The sequence below is a fragment of the Alternaria incomplexa genome, assembly GCF_024043165.1.
Source record: "Alternaria incomplexa strain BMP 0042 chromosome Unknown scaffold_1, whole genome shotgun sequence".
NCBI lineage: Eukaryota > Fungi > Ascomycota > Dothideomycetes > Pleosporales > Pleosporaceae > Alternaria > Alternaria incomplexa.
Genome location: NW_026249850.1, coordinates 1,096,748 through 1,123,355, shown reverse-complemented (window position 1 = coordinate 1,123,355; position 26,608 = coordinate 1,096,748). Strand labels below are relative to the sequence as shown.

Below are 26,608 nucleotides of genomic sequence, written 5' to 3'. Positions count from 1 at the left end.
ATCATCATCCTTCATACAACCACATTGCGTATGAAGCGATACATCGGCATGGCACACATTCCAATCATCATCCATTAAGAGTAAGTCTACAAAAACGTGCCCAAGTTAACATGGACAGCTTTCACTTGCGTGTACGCAGACAGCGCATACGCGCCCAGCTCCCTCCCAATACCGCTCTGCTTGTAGCCACCGAAGGGGATACCGAAATGCGAGTCCTGACTGCTGTTGATCCAAACCATACCCGCTTCGATCGCACCTGCCACGCGGTGGCCCCTCATAATGTCCCGAGTGAACACAGCCGCTCCCAATCCGAACTCCGTATCGTTCGCCTTCTCGACCGCTTCGTCTTCCGTTTTGAAGCTCTGGATAACAACAAAAGGACCAAAAATCTCTTCGCGCACAATCCTCATATCATTGCTGCAGTTGGCAAATACAGTCGGTTCGACGAAGTATCCCTTCTCTGGTATGCCGCTCTGCTGGCCGCCGAAGACGAGCTCGGCTCCGTCTGATTTCGCTGTGTCGATGTATGCGAGGATCTTCTCTTGGGCAGCTTTGCTGATTTGAGGTCCATGATTGGTGTCGGCATCGAACTGCGAACCAATCTTGGTACTCTCTTTGGTCTGCTTCTTGAACGCTTCGAGGAACTTATCGTAGATGGTGTCCTGGACATAGAGCCGGGATGTTGCTGTGCAGACTTGGCCCATGTTCCCTTGACGGCTTGGTTAGTACTGGTACCGGCAGTGGACGTTGCAAAGAGAAAGGGCTTACCCATGATACCCATGTGCGACCACTTCACAGCCTGTTCGAGATCGCAGTCATCGAAGACGAGGAGTGGGCTCTTACCACCAGTCTCCAAGGTGATGTTTTTCAGGTTCGTTGCTGCAGCCTTCATGATGGCCCGGCCGGTAATGGTGCTTCCCGTGAAAGCAATCTTATCCACATTCGGATGTTCAGAAAGCCGCGAGCCCGCGCTCTTTCCGTAGCCGTTAACGATGTTAACCACACCCGGAGGGAAACCAGCCTCCTTGATCAAGGTGGCTAGGAACAGTGCCCCCAGTGGTGTCTGCTCTGCTGGCTTGAGCACAACGGTGTTTCCGCAAGCTAATGCTGGACCGAGTTTCCAAGCAGCCATCTATGAAGCTTGTTAGCTTTGAATTACACCAGCCAGAATCAATGGATACATACCATGACAGGGAAGTTCCAAGGGATTATCTGGCCACAGACACCAAGGGGTTCGTGTTTGGTATACGCCAGCTTCGCATTGCTCGTCTCAATCGTCTGCCCATACACCTTGTCCGCCCATCCTGCGTAGTATCTAAAGACCGAGATAGTCTCAGCGATATCTTCGTCCATGGCTTGCTGGTAAGGCTTGCCGTTGTCCCACGCATCGACAGTAGCAAGGATATGGCTGTTCTTCTCACAAAGGTCACCGAGCTTCCACAGCAGTTGGCCTCGTTCGGCGGCAGAAATGTCGCGCCATGCTGATGACTTGAAGGCAGCTCGTGCTGCGACGACCGCAGCATCTACATCATCCTCGTTACCAGCGGAGATCTTTGCGATGACGGACTCGTCGTAAGGATTTATCGACTCCAGTGTTGAGCCGGATTTGGAGGGGACAAATTCGTTGTTGATGAAGAGGCCTGACCAATATTAGTTCAGGCATACAATATCTGAAGTTGTTGACGCTTACCAGTGGGCTGTGTCCACTTCGCGCCATTAGGTGCTGTAAGGTCGATCGATTGGGTCATTGTGGAAAATATGTATGCGGTAAAAGAAGGGTTGAGATGTAGGAAGTGTTATACAACGAGGATAGAAAGATGGACTTTGTGGACAGAGCTGGACATTTGGTCTTTTCATATCCTGCGCCCTCGATCAACGCGTCTTCATCACACCCACCCCGCACCGAGGTTGCAAGGACGTTGGTCCCACATGATCATCATCAGACTCGCGATGACTATCATCCTACACCAAGAAGCTATGCCCATTGGATTTCCCAAAACAGACAGGAACTTGACCAAGATGCGCTGCCGACGGCATGTGGTGGTTTCCTGAATGTGGGTCCATCAACAAGGCGTCCACATGGCAGACTCGGAACTCCAAAGGAACACTTTGGCGTCGATTTGATCAAAATGTCCACATTTTGCGCTGGCCAGTGACTTCCTCAAGCGATAAGGTAGCCTGCGTTTCTCAAGGCCATCTTTGCCCTTCAACTTGCCATCTTCGGCTTAGTACCACACTAATGCAGAGGCTCCACTGTCAGGGCCCAAATGTCCGATCGGCCTCTCGAGCACGCAAGCACACGCTTTGACATTGCCCTTCAAACTGCTCTCCCGGGCATAGTCGTTAGCCAGACCTTCAAGACGTTTCTGGTATGTTTCCAGCGGCACGGATCTGACGGCGCATCGAAGGCTTGAGCGAAAGATAAGCTTTCCCTTCACCAAAGTCATGTGCGAGCGCTCTACACGCGAAATCTGGGGCCCCGGAAACGACTACCAGAGGCCTATCATCCTTCCAAAACAGGGCATCGCTGCACCATGCACAAGGGGAAAACCGAACACTCTGGAGCCTATATTGACGCTAGAACTTCCGGTTTGGTTGTTTTATCATGCTGTAGTCTGCAGAACTATTCAAGCCACCGCTTATCTCGAAGCGATGTTATGACGAGTCAGTAGCGATGCAGTCGATACAGGCTTGACCTCGAATCAAGACACTTCAGTCCGGGGTAGAGAGCCAGTATGGACGTTGCTCGCTATCTGTGGACAATGAACTATCGTCATATCTTATCATGTTGGACGCCACATTGTCGAGCATAGCGCATGTACGGCATGAGATGGAACTGCCTGTAACAGCTATATTCATTCACCTCGTGCAGAAACTCGACGCCGCATCATTCCTGCCCTTTTGATTTCGAGAATCGTCTTTTTCCCACTATGTCGGCGACCAACAGCGAGAAGAAGCTCGGCAATCCAATGGGCCCGGTGACTACGCGCGAGGAGGGTGTCGTTGAGCACGTCCATTTGGGATACGACGCGCAGCTCACGAAGAACCGGTCACTCATTAGCGTTCTGGGTATGTGTCTTGCCATCGTGGCTGTACCTTACGGTATTGGCGGTCCCTTGATGAGCGCCATCTACGGTGGTGGCCAACTGTCAATATTCGTCGGCGTACTGGTTGTCCTGTTCTTCAATGGCTGTGTCGCGATTTCGCTTGCAGAGCTGGCATCACGGTATCCAACATCTTCTGGTGTGTACTACTGGTCGTATCGGCTCTGTGGTCAGCGCAAGAGGACACGCAAGATCGTCTCATTTCTGACAGGCTGGTTCTGGCTCATCGGAAACTGGACCATTGCACTGTCCGTCAACTTCGGTTTTGCTTCCCTTATCGCGGCGACGGTATCAATCTACAACCCAGAGTGGGTAGCATCGGACTGGGAACTGCTTCTCATCTTCTACGCGCTGTGTCTGCTGGTCTTCCTTGTTTGCTCATTGGGAGACAAGCTGCTACCGTATGTGGACTCCGTGGCCGCGGTATGGAACTTCATCACCATCATCGCACTTCTGGTTGCTCTATCGGTCCGCGCTCAGCAAGGTCGACATTCAGTCTCCTACGCGCTCGGCAACTACGACAGCAGTTTCTCGGGCTGGGGTACGGGTTTTACGTTCTTCATCGGCCTCCTTCCACCAGCATATGCCTTCTCCGCCATCGGTATGGTGACATCAATGACGGAAGAGTGCGCTCAGCCCGAAATTGAAGTCTCTCGTGCTATCGCCCTCTGCATACCCTTTGGTGGGCTCGCATCGCTCCTGTTCGTCCTGCCGCTATGCTTTACGCTACCGCCGCTCGAAGACATCCTCAACGCACCCTACGGCCAAGCGCTACCGTACATCATATATTCTATCATGGGCTCGAAGACAGGAGCGCTGATATTGATGATAATGATACTATTTGTCACTCTCTTCTGCGCCATCGCAATCACGACTGCTGCTTCACATTGCACATGGGCGTTCAGCCGCGACAACGCGCTTCCCCTCGCTGGCCTTTGGACGCGCACTATCGCCGACCGGCCCATCTACTCGCTCACGCTCGTCACAGTCATCGAGATGCTACTCGGTCTCATCAATCTGGGTTCCAGCAGCGCGTTCACCGCTTTCGCATCAGTCGGCGTCATCGCACTCGCCATCGGGTACCTCGTTCCTATCGCTATCTCTCTCTTCACCGGTAGGAGAGAAGTCGCACATGCAAAGTGGAATGTTGGTGGTCTGGTGGGCACCGCAGCAAACATCGGTGCTGTGGCATGGATCCTCTTCGAATTGGTGCTCTTTAGCATGCCAACTGCGCTTCCTGTTACCGAGGTTTCGATGAACTACGCTAGTGTCGTATTGATCGGCTTTGCGTGTTTGAGCGGGCTATGGTATGCGCTCTCTGGCAGAAACAGTAAGTATCAACGTGTTCATGTTTGGCTGGTGACTTTGCTGACCATGAACAGAATTCAGGGGCCCGCCTGATGAGGTTGATGATGTCTACTAATGTGGCGAATCTTCTTGCTCTCGTAGGCTAATGATGTACTTCGCTTCGCGCCGCCGTTGGGGTAGCTTGCAGTATACATACTGTCAGATCTTGCCAAGTCGATAGTTTCTAAATTGATGTATATTTCTATTTGATCATGTTGTCTATAACAGCGAGACGCAAACTGCACCCATGCCTGGTGCTAATCGTGATTTCTTTTTTATATAAAAGGTGCAGCACTGGAAGGTTGCGCTTTCGCTATAGCGATCGCGTGATGTACATGGGTAGTTCTACAGAGAGTCCCAAGCTAGAAGCTTAGGCTTTATCGGCCAAGCATGGCAAATACGAAAGCATTCATCGGTGGTGTGGATCTCGAGAGCATCGCAAGAACTCTATAGTATGCAATAAAGTATATTCATACTAGACACCTACAGGCAATGGTGTACACTCAAAAAGGGAACTCACCCTCCGGCTTCTCTAACACCCCACTATCAACTTGCTTCCTATGTTCCTCATCCAGATACGGAAGCAACAAACCTTCCCAATGCTCTCGTCCTTTGTAGTAACTGACAGTCTCATCCCACCCCCTGATCGCCTCGGCCAGTCTTCCTGGCACATGCGGCTCCTTCGCAATGGTCGTCACCGGCTCGAAGTACGTTCTGATGGTGAAGAGTAGAGCTTTGGACTTTGGCAGACGTCGCAGAGATTGCCGTTCGGAGCGGAAGTGGATGTCTTCGACACGGAGACCTTTGGAGTTGGCAGTGGCCCAGGAGGCAACCGCGTTGGAGTTCTGATCGCCCATGCGGTGTGACCATGCGAGACCGTCGTCCAGTTGGATGAAGAACTACAGATCTATCAGCACTGGTACCTCATTATTTGTAGTAACGTTGGTGCTACTTACGTTATTCCGAATGACAGGCTTCTCACACGTCATATTTGCGAAGAAACGATTCATGGCCTTTTGCAACTTCTCTTGGTAATGAGGTACACCGGCTTCGATATGGAGTTCGTCGAGCGACATGCGGTATTTCTCAGTCAAACGCCAGAACCCAGGTAGGCAGACCGCGCCCGCATCGATGTGGTATTGGCCATCGTCATTCAATACCATGACTACGAGATCGTCCTGGACGAGCTTTGCTGCGGTAACCATAGCTTCCGTCGGGTTCGGTGCTGGGTATTGAAATTCTTCACCAGTGATTGTGTTATGAAGGATGTTGCCGTGCAATTGGAAGACTTCCGGATAGCGATGCGTGAGATATTGCGTCAGTTCTTCCAGGACCTCAAAGCATGCGAGGCGCGTGACTTCGTTGTCGACATATTGTACCCGGGATTTGACGTCCTTCTCGAGCTCCCGAACCTTGGCGTCGTGATAAGGGATAAAATTCGAATCCATTTCAATCCATTGGTTCCAATTCATTTTCCGGATCCCCATTGTTACAAAGTTTGGTCCATGGCGGAAGGGTCGATAGAGCTTGGGATCTGTAAGCTCAAGTTTGTAGTCTTCCGCCGGCTGCGGTAACGGTGTTTTGAATGGTATAGATGGGACTTGGAAAGGTCAGTCCTGTTCAAATTGAAGATATTCTGATCAACTGCACCTTTTTGCTTCACGTCGTAAGATGGAGAGAGTTTTTTGCTCGAAGTCTTCTTCGTCCGCCATACCAGGCCAACCGTAAGTACAACCAAGAACGCCGCAAAGCCCAGAGGCGTCAAGACTGGGTTGATCGATAACATGTACATTAGGTAGTAGTATTTCCCCGTGCGCTGCTTCCGACGACGCTTCAAGCAGACGACAAGAGCAGTTAAATGCTAGATCATCGTGAGATGGACGTTGAAAATGCCGAATGACACCATTGGCGACTATCTACACCTTAGCGTAGGATCGCGTGTATAGGTTTGCAGAGAAATGTGGGTCAAGAAATGGCCGCTGTACTTGCCATGCTGGGTATAGCTCGAACTGCAAGGCATCGCCACGCTAAACCCCGGTCCCATATCTCGTGGCGGAAACGAGGCCTGGTAACCTTCCATGTTGAGATGTTCCGTGATTCCAGCGTTATCATTCATATCGGAGATAGAAGCTTGTTTGTTTGTGTCAGATATGTAGTGCGGGGACGCTCCACTTCCGTTCGTCAAGGAGAGCAATTCAACCATAGCGAGCTTGCCTATACCAGAGCGAGGCAAATACCGGGCAATTTTGAGTTATTGGCCTCTCGATTGAACATTCTTGTCGTAGTCTGGGGCTTGACTCCAGTGCGATGACGCGGAGCTGTGTTGCGAACATACATTACGGGACCCAACAGCGGAAATACGCCCCATACGATGCATAGGCCTATAAGTCGCGATCATCCCCAAGACTGTGTTATAAGCTTCTTCGCCCGACTCCTTCTTGACTAGAACACTTGTCACCGACTTCTTCTTCATTTAGCTTCAAACGCAGCTCACTATCGACGTTGAGATCTTCACTATGGCAACGTTCGGAAACTACGCTGGAACCGAATCCAAGTCGAAAGCTTTCCATTACTCGCAAGCTGTCAAAGTAGGAAACGTCGTCCGTATTTCCGGCCAGGGTGGTTGGGATGCGGAAGGGAACGTAGCACCGACCGCCGCAAAGCAAGTGGAGCTAGCGCTTGAGAACATTGAGAAGGCGCTACAATCTGTCGAAAAGGGCGTGTCCTGGAAGAACGTATACGCTATTCGATCGTACCACACAAATATCGACGAGTCTGCGGACCTATGTATCGAAGGCTGGCGACGCGTCATGCCTGATCACCGACCGGTATGGACATGTGTCGAGATTACCAGACTTGGTATCGAGGGCATGCAAGTCGAAATCGAGGTGGAGGCTCTCGTTGAGTAGGAGTGAGGGAGGCGGTACTCAGACATTGGTAACATGCTGGGATACGGGCACCAAGGGTGGCTACAATTCCTGTCGCATTTGCTGCATACACACTCTTCAATCTTAACAACTAGATAGTCCTCAGAGTCATGTATACATCTAGTCTGGAATCTCTGTATAATGCGACATGAATTATGGCCGCCCCTGGTGAAAACACTAGACAGTTGAGCAAGTGGCTGGTGGTCGTAGGGCTTGGAGGCGTTTTGACGGAACTATCGCAATCTTCTGTTATGGCAAAAACCGATGAATTCTCTCATATAACCAATGTACACATGGCAGTGTTCTTGAAACTTCCGCTCCACGTAGTAGGACTACGAGAAGGTTGCCAGAGTGCCTCCAAAGTTGCCCGAATAGACAACACGGACTCGAACCGCAGATTGTTGTGTATGTTCCCCAAAATCTTCATCACACATTCCCGATGGGCTTCCAAGAGTGAATGTGCGCCAGCTACATAGAGTGGGAAAAGAGCACAGTTCTGCGCTTTAGATCTCGTATCCATGCCTTGTATACACTCTAGACACGCATGGACATGCTGTTGAAGAAGAAAGTGTTTCGTGGAAATGTCGTGAATAGCGCTGTAAAGGTATATGAGGCCTGCGTGCTGGAAACAACGGACAAGTGAGAGCGATGCCGTTGTAACAGGGCTTAGCAGGTCTTGTCCTGCGTCTCCATCTGGACACTCTAGCTTGGAGTACGTTGGCTGAAGCGCGTGCTCAAAGGCCTGCGCCTTCTCGACGCAAACTTCGGCTCCAGTTTGTAGCTCGTGGCGGTAGAAGCTCATCTCAGCCAATGTGGATAGAACAGACCCAAGTGATGTAGTGCCAGGGACGACTTCCCACCACACTGATCCTGACTCCATTGTCTCCCAAATGCAGGCTGGGAACGAAGGTTTTCTGTCTTGAAGCAAGGCGTCTGTCAGATCAGTGGATGCTAGTTCCGAGAGTAGCATTCTAGTCATTCTGTCTGACGATGACCATGCTGCTCGAAAGCCGCCCATTGCGTTGATGATTGCGATCGCTCCTGCAAGGTGACAACCGGTCGAAGCGTCATCTGACATGCAGTTGACATAGCCTTCCAGGAAGTACAAAAGCAGCACCGCAACTAAAAGTGCGGAGAGCGCAGCACCATCGGATTGCTCGCTGCTCAGTTGGCCGCGGATAACTGACAAGCAATGCAAGCGTCTCCTCTCAAGAGTCTGTTTGGACGATCCGCGCTCTTGCAGCGCCCGATGCTCCTCGGCAAATACGCATAGGGCCTGGAGGACAGGTTGAGAGCGCAGGGCAAGTGCGACTGGTGGCGGAACTGGCTCATGAAGAGTGGAGAAAAGTGGCCATAATCGCGCTTTGAAGTATTCCAGTGCTCTTCGCTCATTGAATGCCAGGTGAATGCTATTGAGCGAACGCTCGATGGATAGCTGTGGGAGGCATTCGGGCACCGTTTTAGCAGGTCGCTTCTTCCATCTGAGTAGTAACTTGTCGTAGCTGCAGTCTTCCGCGTTTGCGGAAAGGAGGCATCGTCGACATGTGGGCTTCTGGAGGTCGCATTTGACTCGTCTTTGCTTGCAAGGCCAGCACGACCCTTCAACCGTCCGTCGACGTTTTGGCGGACTGTTGCCAGAGGATTCCGGACGCGACATCTGTCTGCATGACGTGATAATGGTCGCGAGCTCAGAGTAAGAGTGACGAGGTTGCGAAAGGGGAGTGCCAGCCGATATCAGATGGCTGATGCGAATGCCCGACTGATGCGAATCTGCCCTCAGTATTGATGCATGAAGGGACAAAGATCGAAAAGGGCGAGACGCGTCGAGGCCTCCGCTGATCGGGGGCTCCGATTGCCGCACGCCAAGACCATTATTCCCGCTAGAGCCGTGGCCTCGCCGCTCCACCAAAGCATCTCTCTCTCCAGCAATGCGATAACGATGTCTGATGGAATATTTGTCACTGTTGAGCGTTATGGCGGTAAGGGGTCAGGGACGTTTATGCTAACACTTGGAGCGAACAAACAATCAAGCACCGTGTCAAGGCTCATGCTTTTGTGGGCCGAAGAAGCCCTGGAGGCGACAGGAACGGTACATGAAGCTCAACAACCTTTGAACCCTAGACTTCAACTTCTTCAACCCTTTGCTGGGCTGTTCTGCCATCGAATCTCATGGGCGCCTGACCTCCGAGCGTCGGATCATCCAACACTTTGGTTCCGAACGATGTCAGGCTGCACTGAACGTCAATAGCTTTGCTTGTTACCGTGCAACACGTTGGTACGGTAATGGTACCTGCATTAAAGCGGAACCGCGCAAGGTCAGCAGAAGTACCTGCAAGACCCTCGCTCTTTACACCTTCTGTATGCGCGTCGATGCGCATTCTGAACACTACTCTCAACATTGACGTCCTGAAAAGCAATGGACACCGACACAGGGTGGCAGATGCTGGGTTTACTACCATGAACAAGCCCTTTGTTGAATTAGCAGAACTCGAGGGTAATCCAGTTGCATGAGGAAGAGTTCAGTTACTGCCAAATACCTACAGGGCTGAGCATTTCAAAGGTCATGTGCTCGTGGTGGCTCCGGCTCTCCACAGCAGCGGCTGCACGATTACACTAGTGTTGTCGATCACTTGGCTCAGCTCTTCTACAAGCGGTCGATGGACCGGAGGCTGACCGGATTGCCTCAATCACTAACATCACCGTTCGCTAGCGGAAAGCGTCAGTGGCTCTTGTATCGCTATCTTGTGGCAATACCCGAAGGCAGCTCGAAATCGCATTGCGCGCCATGCCACGACACCTGGGCATGCAAGCGAATCCCAGCTGATGGTACTAGCTTGTGTAGCTGAAGAACAAATACACCGCTTAGTCGTTGCACGAGTTCCCGTATGTGGGACCGCAAGGCAAGTGGCGTATTCTTCTTCGCGGATGATGGGCTCAGGTCCCGGATCACCATGCGGAGAGTATTGAGTTTTGACATGCCAAGCGAACACGCGAGATCTGGACAAGCCACCATGCATCTTCACGAGAGAACACGAGGCTATCGTGGCTTCGTAGAATTCTGGACAACGGATACCGACGCTAGCGGCACCGGAGAATCGCAAAGCGGTATGCTGCTTTTCGGCAGAGTGCTCTTCCGCACTCACGTATTGGTGGCATTCACGCAGGATGCTGTGACTGTACTGTCGATATTCCGCTCTAAGCTGTACTTGCTTGTCGAATGGCGAGTGTTTCGACTCACACTCTTTGAATCAGGCACATGTCTGTAACAGCTAGACCGTTCGCAAATGCGCCCCTTCGCAAGCTTGGCACCTTTTTTCTAGGCGGGGACTGCTAGACTGCGCTGACTTCCTACACTGACGGGATCTACCTGTCTCAAAGGGTCATTAGTCTAGGCTCGGCCCTGCATATCGCTGTCATGACCATCACTTGGTAGTTGTTTGGCTAGCTTCCCTCAACCGTATCGCCTTAAAGCGGCTGGCTTAACCCAGGGCTACAGGGATAGATTACTATTTCGGGGACCGAGCTGTATCCCTCTACTCAATGTGGCTTGCTGTGGTCTCAACTGAACGGCGTCTTGGTTCCATGCGGGACTGTGATCGGCGAGAATGGAAGGCCTGGGACTTGGTAAACCGTTGCTGTTAGGAGACAGTCGGGGAATATAAGGATGTTCCAAACATCTTGTCTTTTTGTTCCTCATCAGCTCACAGTTGCTCCTCTTACACTGTCTTATAATTTATTGTTCATAATCTTCTCGGTCGTTACTTACCTCAGCTGCCATGATGGTCCCTACTAAATCACTGGCGTTGCCACTCATCGCTCTATGCTCGATAGCATCATCAACTCCATTGGAACCGCGTCATGCCGCACCCGGCCTTATTGATGGGATTCTCAATGGTGTTCTCTCAGGCATCGAACAACTCATTGCGGACGTTCTGTCTGGTAAAAAGTCACCCATCGACAACACCAAGACCAACAAGCCGTTGACCTGCTCATTGTTGAGTGTTGACAAATGTTGCGTTTGTGAGTTACGACAATCCTCCTTAATCGTCTATGGCCTAACAGATATAGGGTACGATGTCTCTGCCGAGCTTACCAAGCTATTTGTTGGGGCCGATAAACAATGCAACGACAATGCTCGTGCTGCAGTCCGTATGGGCTTCCACGATGCTGGGTCTTGGGATAAGAATGCTCTCAACGGTGGTGCCGATGGATCGCTACTCATGGAGTTCGGCGAGCATGAAAGACCCGAAAACAACGGTCTTCAGAGCATTCGCCTAAAACTTCGAGATGTACAATCCAAGTACAAGGTCGGATACGCTGATCTCGTCCAATATGCGCACAATCACGCAACAATCTCGTGTCCGAAGGGGCCCCGCGTACTTACATTCGTTGGCCGCAAGGATGCGACCAAGGCCGCGCCCAAAGGACTTCTACCTGACGTTCATCAAGACGCCGACAAACTGATCGCCATCTTCAAGGACAAGGGTTTCTCGCCCCACGATCTCGCAGCACTCGTAGGCGCCCACGCAACAGCCAAGCAACGATTCGTGGACGTCCGCCCAGAGGTCGTCGACAAGCCACTCGATACGACCCCCGGTGTCTGGGACGTCGAATTCTACAACGATACTCTTAACAATCCCTCCGGTGGCAGTGCTGATCAGAAGGTCTTCGTCCTCCCAAGCGACAAGGTGCTATCGACACATCCCAAGATCGCCGATGAGTGGAAGTCGTTTGTTGGTAACCAGGTCCATTGGAACCTGGACTATGCGAAGGCTTACATCAGGATGAGTCTTCTGGGTGTAGAGAAGAGAGATCTGATGAAGTTGGTGGACTGCACGAGGACACTGCCCGTTAGTAGGCCCTCATTTCCTTAGTGTACATGATTTACAATACCCTTACGCGCATCGCGATTTAATTCAATAATTACTATAACGAGATGTCTCCGCGTCATATGCATGTTTGGCACGTGCGAGTGTATTTGACGTATCGACCAGGTAAGAGCTCGGAAGCCCTGGATGGCCCCTTCAGGGACCGCATCTGGAGAGGGTCGCTGAAGACGGAGTTGGATAGCGGCAATAATCGTGACTCAGAACCATCGAAAGTGGAGAACTTAGACGAAGCAACTGGTGCAACCCTTTTCAGTTATCACACTTGGCAAAAACTTTGTTGTGTCGAGATGCGATGAATGAATCGCGGTGCATGGTCTACCAGATAAAGCCAGGCGGGGTGGCTGACATAAGCGTGAGGCAGGCAAGGGTCCAGGTCAGGCGAGTCGAGCTTGCTTGTTTGTAGTGCGGAGAGCAGGTAGCTCACAAACGTCACGGCCGGCACACGAGCGTCACCACCACCACGCTCCACCCACACGCTCACAATCTGCGACCAGATTCCGAGACACGATACGAGCGACGTAAAAGATAGCAAAGGACACAATGGCAACTCAATTCTTGAGGGCGGCGGCTCGCGCCGGCGTTCGAGCGCCCATGGCTGCTTCCCGCGGATTCCAGACAAGCGCTGTACTGAGGCAGGACACTGTTGTTGCGCCAGTGAAGAAGCCCGTTGGTGCTTTCAGGGGAGGGTGAGTGCTCATTTCGCAATTGCATTCTATTGAACTGGTTTGGACGGCTATACAGCCACGGAAGACTGTCACATGCCATCAGGCAGGCACGACGGCGAACGTCATCTACTAGAATGGCAAACAAGGCTGAAATTTTATGGCTAACACACGACAGATTGTTCGGCTTCCTTCTCGGTGCTACCGCATCCGGCGCAGGCATGTACTACTATGTCATTGACGAATACCGCGTATCGAACCAGCTCTTAACCGAGGACATCTACGTACGTCATTCCTACCTGCGTCCCTTGCGCATAAGCTCGATCGCAAGAACAATACATCGGGACTGTACAAGTGAAGCAGGCCTTGACTAACGAAACCAGGCTCTCCAATCCGCCGTCCAACGGATAGAAGGCTACGTTCGCACCCTCGAGGACAAAGTCGATGCGAAGAAGCGATAAATCACCCATGACACACCTATCAAGCGACGATTACGCGGCCGAACGTGCGGAGCGCGCCGAATGGGGATATGCACGGGCTGAGCAGGCAGTACAAAACGATGGACCAGTGGGATGGAACACGCATGTACACTACGAGATTGGACTCTTCTCCGTCATTACGAAAGCTGATACTCATCGAGTAACTACCTTATACCAAATATATTTTAGGCTGTTCATGGTGGTATTTTGGGACCTGATGATGATATTGTGACAGGCGCCCTTCACCTAAACTTGACATGCGGACTTGAATCGTGGCCTCTCTGAAACTCTGTCTAACTACGAGATAATTGCTTCACCGTTTAGGAAGGTCGTATTTGCAATTAATTGAATGCGTAACTACACGCGCTTTCGTGTGCATTTTAGTCTATTATTTAACACATCATTATGTGAGATCTATCCACGAAACCAAAATTAACGCCGTTCATGCCATTTACCATCAGATGCCCCCACTTGTCCTATCCGACTCAAATCGTCGCTTCACAACAGCGTAAGCGGCGCGATCCACTCGCACTTCGGTGGTGCGACGGGTATGTCTTCGTCATCGTTGAATCGCCCGAGCTGAGCAACACGTTTGTAGATCTCCTCTAGAATCCTACCCTGCTCGCCCTCATACTCTTCTGGTTTGCCCTCCTTGTAACGGTCCTTGGGATCGATGGGCTTGCCATCTGGTGTAACACCTTCAACATGGGGGCGCGGTGCTGAGCTAGTCTGTGCTATTGAAGCCGGCTGAGAGGTAGCCTGGACGGGGGCGGGAGGGTTACCAGGCTGGCTCTGTGTCTGGGTGGTGAACGGAGAAGGTGAAGGCGTGGAGTCTGCTGGCGCGGCAGATGTTTGAGGCTTGAGGAAGGGGTTGGCAGCTGCCGGCTGCGTTGCGTTGTTTTGAGGCTGTTGGGTGCCGAAAGGTGACGGTTTGCTTGGTTGACCGAAGGCCGGAGCTTGAGACGCTGCGGCGCCACCGAAAGGGTTTGCCTGTGCAGGTGCAGGTACAGGTGCTTGTGTAGACGGCTGCTGAGGCTGACCGAACGGATTCGGCTTCTGCGTCTGTTGAGCTTGCTGGCTAAACGGTGAAGGTTGAGCTGGTTGCTGGGCTGCTTGACTGAATGGTGAAGACTGGCTTGGTTGCTGTGCTTTGTGGCCGAAGGGAGATGGACCTGACGAGGCTTGCTGACTAAATGGTGACGCGCCAGACGAAGCTTGCTGGCTGAAAGGAGAAGCATTGGCACCTGGTTGAGCCGCCTGTCCAAATCCACTCTGTCCAAAACCTGGTTTACTGAATGGGCTTGGCTTTTGTCCAAGAGCGTTTGCTTGGCCGAAACCCGACGCCGCACCTGGTGCTGATGGCTGGCCGAAAGCAGATCCAGAGCTTTGGCCCATACTGCTGGCCTGTCCGAATGCGCTTCCTGCACCAGGAGCTGATGGCTGGCCGAAAGCAGATCCAGAACCTTGACCCATACTGCTGGCCTGTCCGAATGCACTTCCTGCGCCCGGCATGGACGGTTGGCCGAATCCTGAGGCACCAAAAGCAGGCTTCCCAAACGCACTCCCACCACCACCCAATGCTGACGGTTGGCCGAAGGGGGATGGTTTCTGGCCTAAAGCAGAAGCTGCACCAAAGGGCGACGTCTGGCCTGGAGTTGATGCTTGTCCGCCACCCAACGCTGAAGATTGGCCAAAAGGTGATGGTTTCTGACCTAAACCAGAGGCTGCACCGAAGGCCGATGCTGTCTGACCTGGATTTGAAGGTTGACCGAACGCGGACGCTGTCTGTGCTGGTTGACCGAAGGCCGGTTTGCCGAATCCTGGTGTAGAAGCCTGCCCGAACGCGGATGGTTGAGATGAAGCTGCAGCAGTCTGGAACGGATTCGCTGGTGCTTTCATGAAAGGATTCGCAGCATTATTAGAGGACCCAGTCGGGTTGCTTGCTGATCCGCTTGCTGCAGTGCCCTTGGCGATGTCGATGCGGTTGGGATGAACGTTGGCACCCTCTGCGACATAGTTGATAGCACCTGTGATATCATCCAAAATCGCTTTTACTTGCTGCTGCATCTTCTCGCTCAGTGCTCCCTCTTCTTGTTGCTACAGACCGTTAGTTATCAAGAACCCAGCGCTGAACTTCAGACTTACCGCTGTAGGCTCATTGCCCGCCGCTCGTAATGTGTAGTACCGGGATCGAAGCTCCTCTGGACTGATCTCGACAGGCCCCTCGATGAGCTGCCGTGGAGCATCTTTTCCTGGACCGTAGCATGAAAGCGGATAGATCGGGCGCTCTTTGGCGAGATCGATCTGAATAGCGTCCTTGTCTAAGCTGAAGGTCGATGATTTTTGATCACGGTTTCCACCAAATGAGTTAGTCCCGCTGTTATCACTTGGGCGATAGCGGTCGCCGTTGAAAGCACCGAAGCGGTTGGAACTTCCGCCGAAGCCGCCTCCACCTCCGCCTCCGCCTCGAGCTGCATCTCGCGAACTTCCAGGGTGCTCGAATTTGCAGGAATCTGCTTCGCGTAAGACAGTTGTCTATAAAGGATAGCGGATGAGCTTACCACCAAATTTACATGCATTCCGCTGGTAGAAGCCACAGACAGTCATGTCGCCTTGTTTGTCGTGATAGTCTCCTTGTCTAGGGTCAAAGTTTGGGTTTCGTAGTTGACTGGGTAATATTAGCAACGGTGAGATTTTACTTGTGTTGTCAAGTTGTGGAGGTCAATGAAAGAGGCAGTCGCGGCCGGAGTGAACGAAAACTGCGAAGGTTCCAAGGTTCAGGCGGACGGACGCGACGCGCTAGTAATCAACGCGAACAAAGCACGTCAACTAAGAAAAAGACTGAACAGGCCTGCAGCCTACATCGACGTGAAAACCTACAAGATAGGTAACCTAGCGTCGATGTAGGCTCTAGACCTGTTCAGCTTTTTTCTTGCATAAGGTGAAAGCGCCAAATTTTGCCCAGGTCGTTGCGATTCACACAGCAGTGAAACGCCGTTAAAATCCATTACTTGTAGTTACCTCTGCCCATCGCAATGCACTCTCGGTGTTCCCGGCCCTCTGCCCGTCTCTGCCCATATCGACCGATGCATGTGGCACTGGGAATGCTCGTCGCCAAATCGCGCTAAGCAATCAGCGTAGACAGTATCGAAGTAGAGTAGAAAGAGTTGACGAGACGAAATTAAGCACCTACCGTAGCACGGTAGCTGGTGTGTTATAGCTGCTTGTCGAAAAGGGTGAATCTCCTTGTGCGTCTGGGTGTTGATGCTTGCCTCTGTGATGGTGTTCACCGTTGTCGAGGACAGAGCGATGAACGCTAGGCCATTTCGGGTTTAGCGTCACATTTCGATCAGTCCGGTCGGACCTTCCACGTACGCGATCATCGTCTGTCTACGCCTCGCGCATTAATGCATCCAGCGCCATGTACTCCCAAGCGCACTACTTCATACCAGTGTCAACTCACAGAGTGAAAGCCAGGACGCATCGCAGACACTTGCGCCTTCCTGAATGCTAGTCTAGTGTTCGCGCAGTCCCCCTTCGACCATTCCGAATACAACTTGGCATGACGGCGTAGATGCACGCTTTCTCTATTCTTACTATCGGAATCTTCGTCGCAGGGTACTCGACCGCCCGTTGGGATCTTGTGACGCGCGTCTACGAACTAGGTATCTTTGCCTGGGATCACGGCGTTGTGACACGGACTGCTAAGGGTTTCTGTCTGCTGTCCCTACTGTTCTTCCTCTTCATACTACCGGTTGCGCGCATCGCGACACAAGAGACAGACCTGGTCAGTATGAGCCTTGATCGCACTTCCGGGTCCCTACTAACAGCATCAAACAGCATCCCCGACTCGCAGGCACCGGCATCTCTGCGCGCGAGCAGCTCAAACGTCGCGGTTCCTTCTAGTCTAGCGGGGTAGCAGGATGATGACATGGTCACACACAATGGGTTGATGCGCGTATTCTGGCCGTCAGACGCTCCAAAGGATTCTGTGCCGGGTGTTCTGGTGGGGTTCAGAAACTCGGAGTCAGATGTCTTTGTGGTAGCTGTGCTTCAAGAAGTCGAGTTGCGTCAAGTCGAGAACGCGCTGCTTGTCGGAACCTTGCTGCGACACAGCCCACACGATGTCCAGGAACTACTTCAACGATGCGGACACTCTTCTATGCGCGCCTTGGGCTACGTCAACCCCAAGAGCCCAGTCGAACAGCCTGATACCGACCTCATCGTAGTTCATACCGACCCCTCGTTCCGCTTTCCGCGCCTTCATTATCCTCACGAACCGCTCGTGGCTATGCAAGTCATCGTATACGACCGACCGCACCCAACGCGTATGCAATACCTCTCGCTCAAGCCTATCACGCTCGCATTAGGAGACAAAACAAGGGTCGCGGAATGGGATGTAGCTTTCGAGGAGCTGGAGAAAGCAGAAGAGAAGGAGCGCAGAAGGAAGGCACATCTCGTTGAGAAGCTCAAGCTGCACACGGTCATTGCACACCCGCGCACTCAAAAGGAGCTGGCGTTGCCGATGCTCATCGAGCAGGTGAACTGTTCGCACGAATTGAACGCCCTATTGCAGAAGAACATCGGCATGATAGGCAAGCGCATGAAGCGAGCCTTGAGTGTCAGTGAGCGGGTCGTCGAGTCTGCAAACGATCTCTGGGACTACATATGGCTTGTCCTCCATTATGCGTTCAGAGTCTGGATATGGCCGGTAGCCGCGCAACTCTTCATTTTCGGGCTGATTACACATCGCATAATGGGAGAGGCAGTCCTTCAGCTTCTACATTGGCGGCCAGGTTCTTCCGACTCGCCAGCTCTGAAGGATATCTCCGCAACAGCGCAACAGATCGACATACGATTACAACAGTCTTGTTACTGGCCCATTCAGTATCTCACTTTACGAAGGCGGAAAGTCAACTGGGAATCCATCACTAACAGTCATCCTGAGTATATCCGGTTCTACAATAGTCTGTGGCTAGTTGCCAACGATGTCATAATGGGCATTGCTGTCGGAACGTTCATCATCGAGAACGCTTCGTTCGTGGCTGCTCAGGTCGATACCATATTCAGTACCTGGTCGGTCGACGGTCTGCGGCGCATGATATCATGGCTTATGGGATGGCCCGGAGGCTTGAAGTTGAACACTGAACTGGCTGCGTTCCTGGGCGACCTTTTTCTTTGGGTCATTGATTACTGGGCGGGATGCATATCACTTCTGCGGCCACACCTACCTGCGCTGATCCAGATCATTGGCTTTTCCGCTTTCGCTGGCGCCACTATGCCCATCTCAATCTTCTCGGACCTCGTTTCGCTGCTGACGCTGCACATCTACTCGTTTTACGTCGCGTCTGCTCGCATCTTTCATTGGCAGCTTACGATAATCATATCCCTCTTCCACCTTTTCCGTGGAAAGAAGCGCAACATCCTCCGCAACCGAATCGACTCATGCGACTACGACTTGGACCAGCTATTGCTCGGCACAATTCTTTTCACACTGCAGTTCTTCTTACTGCCAACTGTGTTCGTCTTCTACTTGACGTTTGCGAGCGCACGCATTGCTGTCATCGGACTGAAAGCTGCGCTGGAGATGGGGCTTGCCTGTCTCAATCACTTCCCGCTCTTTGCAGTCATGCTACGACTGAAGGATCCTGGAAGACTACCTGGAGGAATCTGTTTCGAGCTACAAGACACGACCGATCTTACCTCTAGCACGACAAGCGAGACAGGCTCACCGCCGACGGCCTATGTGTTGCTGAAGGTAAGTCGAACTGCTCTATCCTGTGATATACGAGAACTCATACTACGCAGTCGATCCCGCTGTCACTACGTGCGATGTTCCAACCCTATTTCGACCTTGGCGATCGCATACGCAAGCACTACTTCTCGCCTAGCGTCTTATTGTATCTCGTGTCAGGGCAGTTTGTCCCACCGATTCACCGCCGCAACTTATACAGCTTGCAATATAGCATGCTCCCCGCCAACAGAGCAAGTATAGGCGAGCTGTGGAAGAAGCTGACAGAAAGGAGTGCCACGCCATCACACGGGCCTAACGGGTACGCTGCGATGCCATTCAGGAAGGACATACTTAACGGTAAAAGTAGAAAAGTCACATGAAACTTCAAGTCATCTGTATCTGTCTTATGTCTCTATTTCCTCATGCCTCTGCGTGTCTTCTGCATTCCTCTGTTATGTCTTAGTTGCGGCCGCGTGTTGTTGTTCTACGAGAGACATACGTCACCCGCTCTCACATGCCATTTTCACCTTCACCTCCTAACCCAAATCGAAAAAAAAGAGGGCAAAAAAGAATCAACTCAACCCCCACCCAGCATCTGCTGACCGACGCCCACTCCGAATCGAACGGCGCGCCCTCCTGAGTTCAGCCCTTTGTGTGACAAATCCTTCTCTTATGTGTTTTTTCCCATTACCAGAGTCACTTTTGGTTTTGATGGACATATTGTCTGTTTTTTCTCTAGGTTTTTCTAATCCGTGCAATGCACTCTATGTAACCGTCAGGAGCCCACCCGAGTCCGCCAAGTGGAGGGGAGTTGATGGTAGATAGGGTAATGTTGGGGTTTATATCTTCAGGTAAAGGTGGGTCCTGTAGGTGCTGATAATGGGTGGGCTCAGGTGGGAGGGCTTGCATGCAGGGTGGCGGGGCTAGGCAGACGGCGGGCTGGGTAGAGGGCGAGGTGAAGGTGAGTCTTAGAGCCGGTCTGGTGTGCACGAAGAGGTTGCGCCTGTATTTGAACTGTTTGGGGTTCTGCTAACATCAAGATGCTGGTTGAGGAGTGTAGTCGGGTCTCAAATGGTGATGACAACATGGCAAAAGTACACGCAAGCGCACATGAGCGGTCAGGAAGAGGTCCGACATAGTGAGGTTGGTTAGGTAAAGTTTCCATTTGCCAAGGTGCGCCCAGGTAAGTGGTCTTTCCGTCTGAGGCAGGTACCATGATGACAAGATAGGTGGCTACATGTTCAGGAAGTCGCGACTAGACTCATAGCACGTGCTTGTCCTTTGCCCAATAGGTATCAGCATCTAATACTACACCATGCTAACATTCTTTATTTCCGCCTTGCCTTACGATCTAGCGGCATCAGAAGAAATTCATTTTCTCGACCGCTTCCGTTGCCATCATTGCGGGGCCTCTCACTTCATCCTCTAAGCCGCTACACCAGTCACAGCACTAGTCCTGCAATCCGGCCTTCACCTTAATTGCGGCTTGCCACAGACGTGCACCTGCCTACAGCCAAGTTGCGGACCAACATCTCGTATAGCTGCAATTGTTCGGCAGTCCCTTCCTCACCTCTCCTCACACCACCCTCCGCAATTTCAAGGCCACCGAGGCTATTGTGCTCACGATGGAGTCAAACACAGTTGCACAAGCTGCGAAGGCCAGCACCATGAGGTAAGACATCCTTCGCGACCGCCGCCCGCGGGATCTGACTTGTACAATCTAGTTTCGACCCGTCTTCCTTCTTGACTGTGCGCGTCGGTCCTGAAGGTTCCCAACAAGACTTCTTGCTCCATGAAGGCATTATATGCAAACGGTCCAAGTTCTTTCGCCGCGCGATGAACGGCAACTGGTCTGAGAAGAAGGCTCGACTTGTTAAGCTACCTGAAGATGACCCCAAGATCTTTGCCCTCTACGTCAATCTCATCTATATGGGCGTGTTGTACAATGAACCAGATGCTTCCAAGATGACGCCTGTCGAGTTCCAAGCACATACCCTGTCGACCATCAAGTTCTACATCCTCGCCGAGAAGCTGCAAGACAAGCAAGCTAAGAATGCCGCTCTGGAAACTCTCCACACAGAAGTTACAACAGATTTGTCCACCGACAGACTACCCAACGCCGAGATCGTCGAGTTGATGTATAAGAACACATTGGAAGGTAGTCGTGGACGGCGCCTCATGGTCGACATCTGGACCTGCATCAGCACGAAGAGCATTCTTGAGAAGAGTGAAGGCCTCTGCAGGGACTTTCTCATCGATCTCGCCTACTCACTTCATAGTGAGCGTCCAGTGCGCAATGGCAATCTAGCATGTAGAAAGGGTTATACTGCATATCAAGAGAAGCTTTGAGTAGCCATGTACCGGCTTGCACAGTACGGCCGTGGTATTTGCGGTCTACGGAAGGAATGTCATGTTTGGTAAATCTCCGATGAGAGCTTTGGGACAGTGACGTGAAAGCAACCAGATACGGTGCATGTGCATCTAGTCCAAAAGTATGGCAGACATACAAAGTTTGCAAGTCAAGACGTTCTCTTTTCACTGATTCAATACGTCCCAAACCTGAAAATTGTACGAAAACTTAGTCGCATTGTCATGTGTTCGTCTTTCAACTTGGTCCGTTTATTTTCTTATCCAAAAGCAGATTAAAGACTCCAATTCTGCGCCTCTTTTCCGGCAGTGTACCATGGTGTCCACATTGATTTATATACTCATCCGCTATTATATTTCAAGCTAATGTATATGTCTAGCATCACTTTTAGTGTTGTCAACTCAAGTTTTGCTAGTCCGCATCTTGAGTTTTCCACTGATTCTACGCTTCCCAATGGTTAGTCGGAGGCGGTCGCTCACCGCGCTCAGACACCGATGATGTCACTCGAATTCACCAGTCACCGCGCCAGATTTGGACAAACGAACTTGCCGTTTCGAGTTCTTTCTTTCGCTTACACCCAGTTCAAAAGTCTCTCCTTCCGCAAACCCTTCGCCACCTTCCGCTTCCCCGAAACCAATCAGGCAACTCTGCCATCATCGTAGCGGCCATGGCTACTCCAGAAGCCACTCGAGGAGACGCGAAGAAAGCGATGAGGCCAGTAATCATGGGCAAGAACATCAGTATCAGAGACTAACCATTGCAGCTTCGACCCATCCAAGCTCGTCACAATCGTCGTGGGCAGAGAGCCACACCAGCAGCGCTTCTCCATACCTGAAGGAATCATCTGCGCACGTTCTGAGTTCTTTAAACGTGCTCTAAACGGAAACTGGGCGGAGAGCGAAGGACGCATTGTCAGATTCCCAGAGGACAATCCGGAGATCTTCGGCATCTACATGAATCTAGTGTACACCGGTCTTGTTCTCACGGACACTCTTGAAAGTCCAAAGACCGTTACTACCATCTGCGACGAATTCGACGTGCTCGGCAATCTTTACGTGCTTTGTGAGAAGCTGCAAGACAGGGCAGCAAAAAACTCCGCCGTCGAAAGTCTGCTCGAGGTTTCCATGGGAAAATACGAGAACAAGTATACCTGTCCACGAACCGATACCATCGTGCTCGTATACCGGGGAACATGCGCGGGCAGTCTCGGTCGTCGCCTTATGGTGGATCTGTGGCGCAAGATCTCTGTGGACTTTTTGATCAAGTGTAGTGATGAACTGCCCAAAGAGTTCCTTGCTGACCTTGCCATCTCCATGAAAACTCAACTGGAGGGGCACAAAATCAAGGGCACCTGGCCTCTGAACAAGAACACATGTATGGAAAAGGAGGCCTGAGATCTCAGCGACACGCTCGAGATCCATTAGCGACTTCAGGCAATGTTGGGACACCTTCGGAGAAACAGCATGAAGGGGTATGAGCATCGGTAGCGGTCTTGTAGCTACAGGTCTAAAGTCGGCTCCAACGTAACTTATGATGCATGTGCGCACATCCAAGTAGCACACTGTATCACGTACAACTACGAAGACAACCCCGATACACACGTTACAGTGACTCCTCTTTGTATTCACAGACCTGAGATAGCAACAGACCGAATGACATTAACAACTAACCCCCTCATCCAAACACCATAGAAAGTCCAAGTCTCATACATCGTAAATCGCAGACCCTCAAGCAACAGGATCCAACCACCGCTCAAGGCTTTTTCAATCGACACAAGCCGCCGAGAAAATATGCAAAGAACAACGACAACAACAAATTACCTCCTTGCAATCCATGTAAAAGGAAAGAAGGCACGATCCCCAAACCCCTAATGAATGAATAACGCCAAGAGCTAAATCATATGCATACGTGCCAGCTAATACTGGCTGTTCCAAAAGTGTATTATAATATTCCCGATGAAAAGGTGGATTCGTCGTCGTCAGAGGGAGGCTGCGGCCAGTGGTCGGGCTTGGGTATTGTGCTGCCGGCTTCGCCGTCGTTAGGTTTGCGACCCCATACTACGTAGCTAGTAGATGTTAGCATCCGCCTCGTCATATTGTGACATGTTCAACGTGCGACTTACAAGTTGTAATAGGCGTGCACACTCTCGTCTGCAAGCGAGTTCCTCACATGCGCGAGGTAGACTTCGACCTCTGCTGGTGTCCAGCCCAAACCGGTGACAAAATATTCAATAGTCCATCCGTGCAAACCGACGAGCATGTTCCACATGCAGAACTTGCCGTACATGTTGGACTTGTTTTCTTTCGGCCATGGATTCACGGGTAAAGCGAAGACCTCCTCGTGCACATCCACGAATCCAGCTTCTCGGTACCACCTCTTGAGTTTATCCGCGATGCGTAACGGCCGGCCCAGGATGTGCGCGGCTTCGTCTTGCAGATTCGACCATTCAAGCAGCGGGTAACTTTCCGGCATGCCTTCGGCACACTGGAGTTTGGAAAATATCTCCTGCGACTCCATCCATCCACCAGGTTTCAGATTGTTGAAGCCCTTTTGTATGATTTCTCGGAAATCGGTGAAGATGCCGTGCATGAAGCGTGTGTGGACGTAGTCGTAGGTATAGGGTTGCTTTTCGGGGAACCACCAAGATGTCTTGAGGATGTTGTCCAGCCAGAAGTCGACGTTGTTGGGCAGTCTGTCTTTCTTGGGTTGGATCGCGGATAGGTCGATGCCTTCAACCTGGTGTCTGGTTAGCGTGGCCATGAAGAGAGCATTGCATCGCCTACCCGCCAATGTTTTGGAGCCTTTTTTGCTGTTGCTTGTCAGTCGTGTTTCCACAAGGAGCTACAGACACAGCACATACCCATTGCGATGCACCATTGTCCGGTGCCACAGCCAATGTCCAGCATCCTCGACGATCTCTTTGTGTTCAGCGGCGCGAAGTAGTGTTTTCCTTGCAGAAGTCCTGTTATGATATGATGCTCCCATTCCAAGCGATATATCTCGAGCTGTGGGTATGCGAGTCAGCGAAAGGGCGATGGGCGAATATGGGTTCTAGCAGCGCGCACCTCGTCGTTGGGAAATGGGTAGGCTGGAATTAATTAGCTAGAGTCAGGCGAAAAGCCATTCGGTAGGTATGCGTACCTCCAGCATGAAAGCCGTGGTAAGTTCGGCCGTACTTCTTCTCGACGCCATACATGCTTGGCGTGAGGCTTTGCACCTCGCTGCGATGTGTAAGCACATGGAGTATACGAGAGGAGAGCAGGAGAGGTACAAGTCGTTGAGTTCTCCATCTGACGGTGCATCCGACTACATATCGCGATTAGTTTGGGGTCCATGGTACGTATGTAGTGGGGAGAGCAGGCGGCATACATCAGCTGGGTCGGCGGTCGAGTGTGTGAAGTCGGTGAGATTGGTGGCACTGGACAGCGGCCGCAGCTTGGTCTTGCGCACACGGTCAGTCGCAGAGGTGGCCATGATGTCTTGGGGATGCGCTACGGTGCGCTACAGGACTCGCCCCGAGTCGTGTCGAGGAAGAGGCGAAACCCAGCGGAATGGATAATGTCGTTCCCAAGGCCCTGGCCTTGGAGGGCGCGCCGACAGCGAAAGCGCCGACGGGAGCGCTAGGGGGCCAGTCAACCCCGCAGTCCTCGCAACCTCGACCGCCCTGTCTGCTGCCAGCTGTTGCAAAGACCCACAGCCACGACCAACGTGTCGAATGACACCGACAGCTTTACGCCTCATCCTGCCAGTACCGAGTGCGTGGCTTTGGACATGCGTCACTCCTTCCGAGAGATTGGGCCACCAGCTCACCGACCATCCCCCGGGTGCACACCATCAACACGCCCGTCAATGTCTCAATGCCACCATTGTTGTCTTCTTCCTTTGCTTCTCGGGCGCTAACACGACTTAAGCCCCGGCTCCTGATCCAGTTCTGGGAATGAGACCTGATCTGCCTTGCTCTGCTGTGTGTTTGAGGCACAGTTCTCTAGCGTACACAAAGGACTTTCCCAAACGGCTTCCAACCTGCGGCTATCGGAATTCCAAATGCTTCCCTGCCATTGTCTCTATTATGGTTTTCGTCTTCGTCTGGTTCAGCCACTCGTAGCTCGGCGTTTCCGGCGCCTTGGCCGCGTGAGCTGCATTGGAAGGAATGCGTCGGGCGCATCAACCAATGTATCGGATCCGGGGAAGGCCGTGTCAAATCATGCCATTCTGACCAAACTGGCGGTTTACCTGCCACTGCGGCCTGGACCGTTGGACCGTTGGGGAGAAACGTTCGCAAAGCTGACAGAATCCGTGCCGAGCCTCACTAGTATCCCAGCGATGTATGTGCAAGGTCTGGCTGTTGAGTAGTGCATCATGTCGGGATACTTGCTGCAAGGAGAAATCGCCGAGGTATTGGAACTCTGCCACCTTCACAAGAGAGGCCTGGTCAGCATGCAATGCAATCACCAAGTCTGTTGGAGTCGCAGATAGGCGTGGTGGTGAATACAAGAATCAGTAAGGAGACGACCGCTTTCGTACGACCACTCAAACCGTAATGCGCACGTTGTGGGGATGCGTAGTATGTGGCAGTCGTTGCGGGCTTGGAAAGCATTCTGCCTAGCATCATCCAACGGCGTCCCCTGCTATGCCATACACCGTTCAGCGACCATGCATCAAAGCGATGAGCTGTCATGCATGTGCATCTTGAACAAGTAGGCCAGGCATGATGGCCTGTGGTGTAGGGTCGTAAGTAGCGCGCTTGGCGGAGATGCTAAGAGCTTTCTATCAGACGTGGGCAATGTGGCTTGTGTATTTCGAGTAAGAGTGACGGAACGCCAGTGCTTCACGTCACTTCTAAGTTGCTTACCGGTGGCTCTCGCGATTTTCGTGAGCATCTCTAAGGAAAGGAACTCATTCGCGGGGGAAGGGAGGTAGACCTGTGTTGTAGCAGGTGAGCGAATGTGATTGCTGCCTGAAGAGCTTGCCTGGGCTGTCGCTCTTATCCTGCAAGGCGAAGGCGAAGAGGGCTCTTTCCACTCTCAAAATGGGGAATTTGCGTGGGCTGAGACGCAACTGCCTTAGTATGATCTCTTTTCACGCTGTGGTATCCCAG

General features: G+C 52.0%; 12 protein-coding genes across 12 annotated transcripts; 8 read left to right on the top strand and 4 right to left on the bottom strand.

Moving 5' to 3' along the window:
- Positions 1–86: 86 nt before the first annotated feature.
- On the bottom strand, positions 87–1,748 carry J4E90_000398 (uncharacterized protein; the record flags this gene model as incomplete). Its single annotated transcript, XM_051429994.1, has 4 exons — positions 87–685; positions 769–1,132; positions 1,186–1,640; positions 1,691–1,748. The coding sequence occupies 4 exons, from the start codon at positions 1,746–1,748 to the stop codon at positions 87–89; spliced, it is 1,476 nt and encodes a 491-aa protein (XP_051295481.1).
- Positions 1,749–2,930: 1,182 nt separating this feature from the next.
- Positions 2,931–4,527, top strand: J4E90_000397 (uncharacterized protein; the record flags this gene model as incomplete). Its single annotated transcript, XM_051429993.1, has 2 exons — positions 2,931–4,434; positions 4,487–4,527. 2 exons carry the CDS (start codon positions 2,931–2,933, stop codon positions 4,525–4,527), a joined length of 1,545 nt encoding a protein of 514 aa, XP_051295480.1.
- A 427-nt stretch (positions 4,528–4,954) lies between these two features.
- Positions 4,955–5,899, bottom strand: J4E90_000396 (uncharacterized protein; the record flags this gene model as incomplete). The annotated part of the gene is made up of 2 exons (XM_051429992.1): positions 4,955–5,350; positions 5,408–5,899. 2 exons carry the CDS (start codon positions 5,897–5,899, stop codon positions 4,955–4,957), a joined length of 888 nt encoding a protein of 295 aa, XP_051295479.1.
- Positions 5,900–6,967: 1,068 nt separating this feature from the next.
- Positions 6,968–7,360, top strand: J4E90_000395 (uncharacterized protein; the record flags this gene model as incomplete). The annotated part of the gene is made up of 1 exon (XM_051429991.1): positions 6,968–7,360. The coding sequence occupies one exon, from the start codon at positions 6,968–6,970 to the stop codon at positions 7,358–7,360; it is 393 nt and encodes a 130-aa protein (XP_051295478.1).
- A 3,797-nt stretch (positions 7,361–11,157) lies between these two features.
- On the top strand, positions 11,158–12,252 carry J4E90_000394 (uncharacterized protein; the record flags this gene model as incomplete). Its single annotated transcript, XM_051429990.1, has 2 exons — positions 11,158–11,398; positions 11,447–12,252. The coding sequence occupies 2 exons, from the start codon at positions 11,158–11,160 to the stop codon at positions 12,250–12,252; spliced, it is 1,047 nt and encodes a 348-aa protein (XP_051295477.1).
- A 555-nt stretch (positions 12,253–12,807) lies between these two features.
- Positions 12,808–13,390, top strand: J4E90_000393 (uncharacterized protein; the record flags this gene model as incomplete). The annotated part of the gene is made up of 3 exons (XM_051429989.1): positions 12,808–12,953; positions 13,108–13,213; positions 13,313–13,390. The coding sequence occupies 3 exons, from the start codon at positions 12,808–12,810 to the stop codon at positions 13,388–13,390; spliced, it is 330 nt and encodes a 109-aa protein (XP_051295476.1).
- A 516-nt stretch (positions 13,391–13,906) lies between these two features.
- Positions 13,907–16,015, bottom strand: J4E90_000392 (uncharacterized protein; the record flags this gene model as incomplete). The annotated part of the gene is made up of 3 exons (XM_051429988.1): positions 13,907–15,505; positions 15,554–15,921; positions 15,970–16,015. 3 exons carry the CDS (start codon positions 16,013–16,015, stop codon positions 13,907–13,909), a joined length of 2,013 nt encoding a protein of 670 aa, XP_051295475.1.
- A 967-nt stretch (positions 16,016–16,982) lies between these two features.
- Positions 16,983–17,314, top strand: J4E90_000391 (uncharacterized protein; the record flags this gene model as incomplete). Its single annotated transcript, XM_051429987.1, has 2 exons — positions 16,983–17,195; positions 17,249–17,314. 2 exons carry the CDS (start codon positions 16,983–16,985, stop codon positions 17,312–17,314), a joined length of 279 nt encoding a protein of 92 aa, XP_051295474.1.
- A 25-nt stretch (positions 17,315–17,339) lies between these two features.
- Positions 17,340–19,522, top strand: J4E90_000390 (uncharacterized protein; the record flags this gene model as incomplete). Its single annotated transcript, XM_051429986.1, has 2 exons — positions 17,340–19,166; positions 19,217–19,522. 2 exons carry the CDS (start codon positions 17,340–17,342, stop codon positions 19,520–19,522), a joined length of 2,133 nt encoding a protein of 710 aa, XP_051295473.1.
- Positions 19,523–20,767: 1,245 nt separating this feature from the next.
- J4E90_000389 (uncharacterized protein) lies at positions 20,768–21,491 on the top strand (the record flags this gene model as incomplete). Its single annotated transcript, XM_051429985.1, has 2 exons — positions 20,768–20,814; positions 20,867–21,491. The coding sequence occupies 2 exons, from the start codon at positions 20,768–20,770 to the stop codon at positions 21,489–21,491; spliced, it is 672 nt and encodes a 223-aa protein (XP_051295472.1).
- A 728-nt stretch (positions 21,492–22,219) lies between these two features.
- Positions 22,220–22,904, top strand: J4E90_000388 (uncharacterized protein; the record flags this gene model as incomplete). Its single annotated transcript, XM_051429984.1, has 2 exons — positions 22,220–22,228; positions 22,290–22,904. The coding sequence occupies 2 exons, from the start codon at positions 22,220–22,222 to the stop codon at positions 22,902–22,904; spliced, it is 624 nt and encodes a 207-aa protein (XP_051295471.1).
- Positions 22,905–23,451: 547 nt separating this feature from the next.
- J4E90_000387 (uncharacterized protein) lies at positions 23,452–24,984 on the bottom strand (the record flags this gene model as incomplete). The annotated part of the gene is made up of 8 exons (XM_051429983.1): positions 23,452–23,575; positions 23,633–24,246; positions 24,294–24,319; positions 24,371–24,515; positions 24,576–24,598; positions 24,652–24,731; positions 24,782–24,816; positions 24,880–24,984. The coding sequence occupies 8 exons, from the start codon at positions 24,982–24,984 to the stop codon at positions 23,452–23,454; spliced, it is 1,152 nt and encodes a 383-aa protein (XP_051295470.1).
- Positions 24,985–26,608: the final 1,624 nt, after the last annotated feature.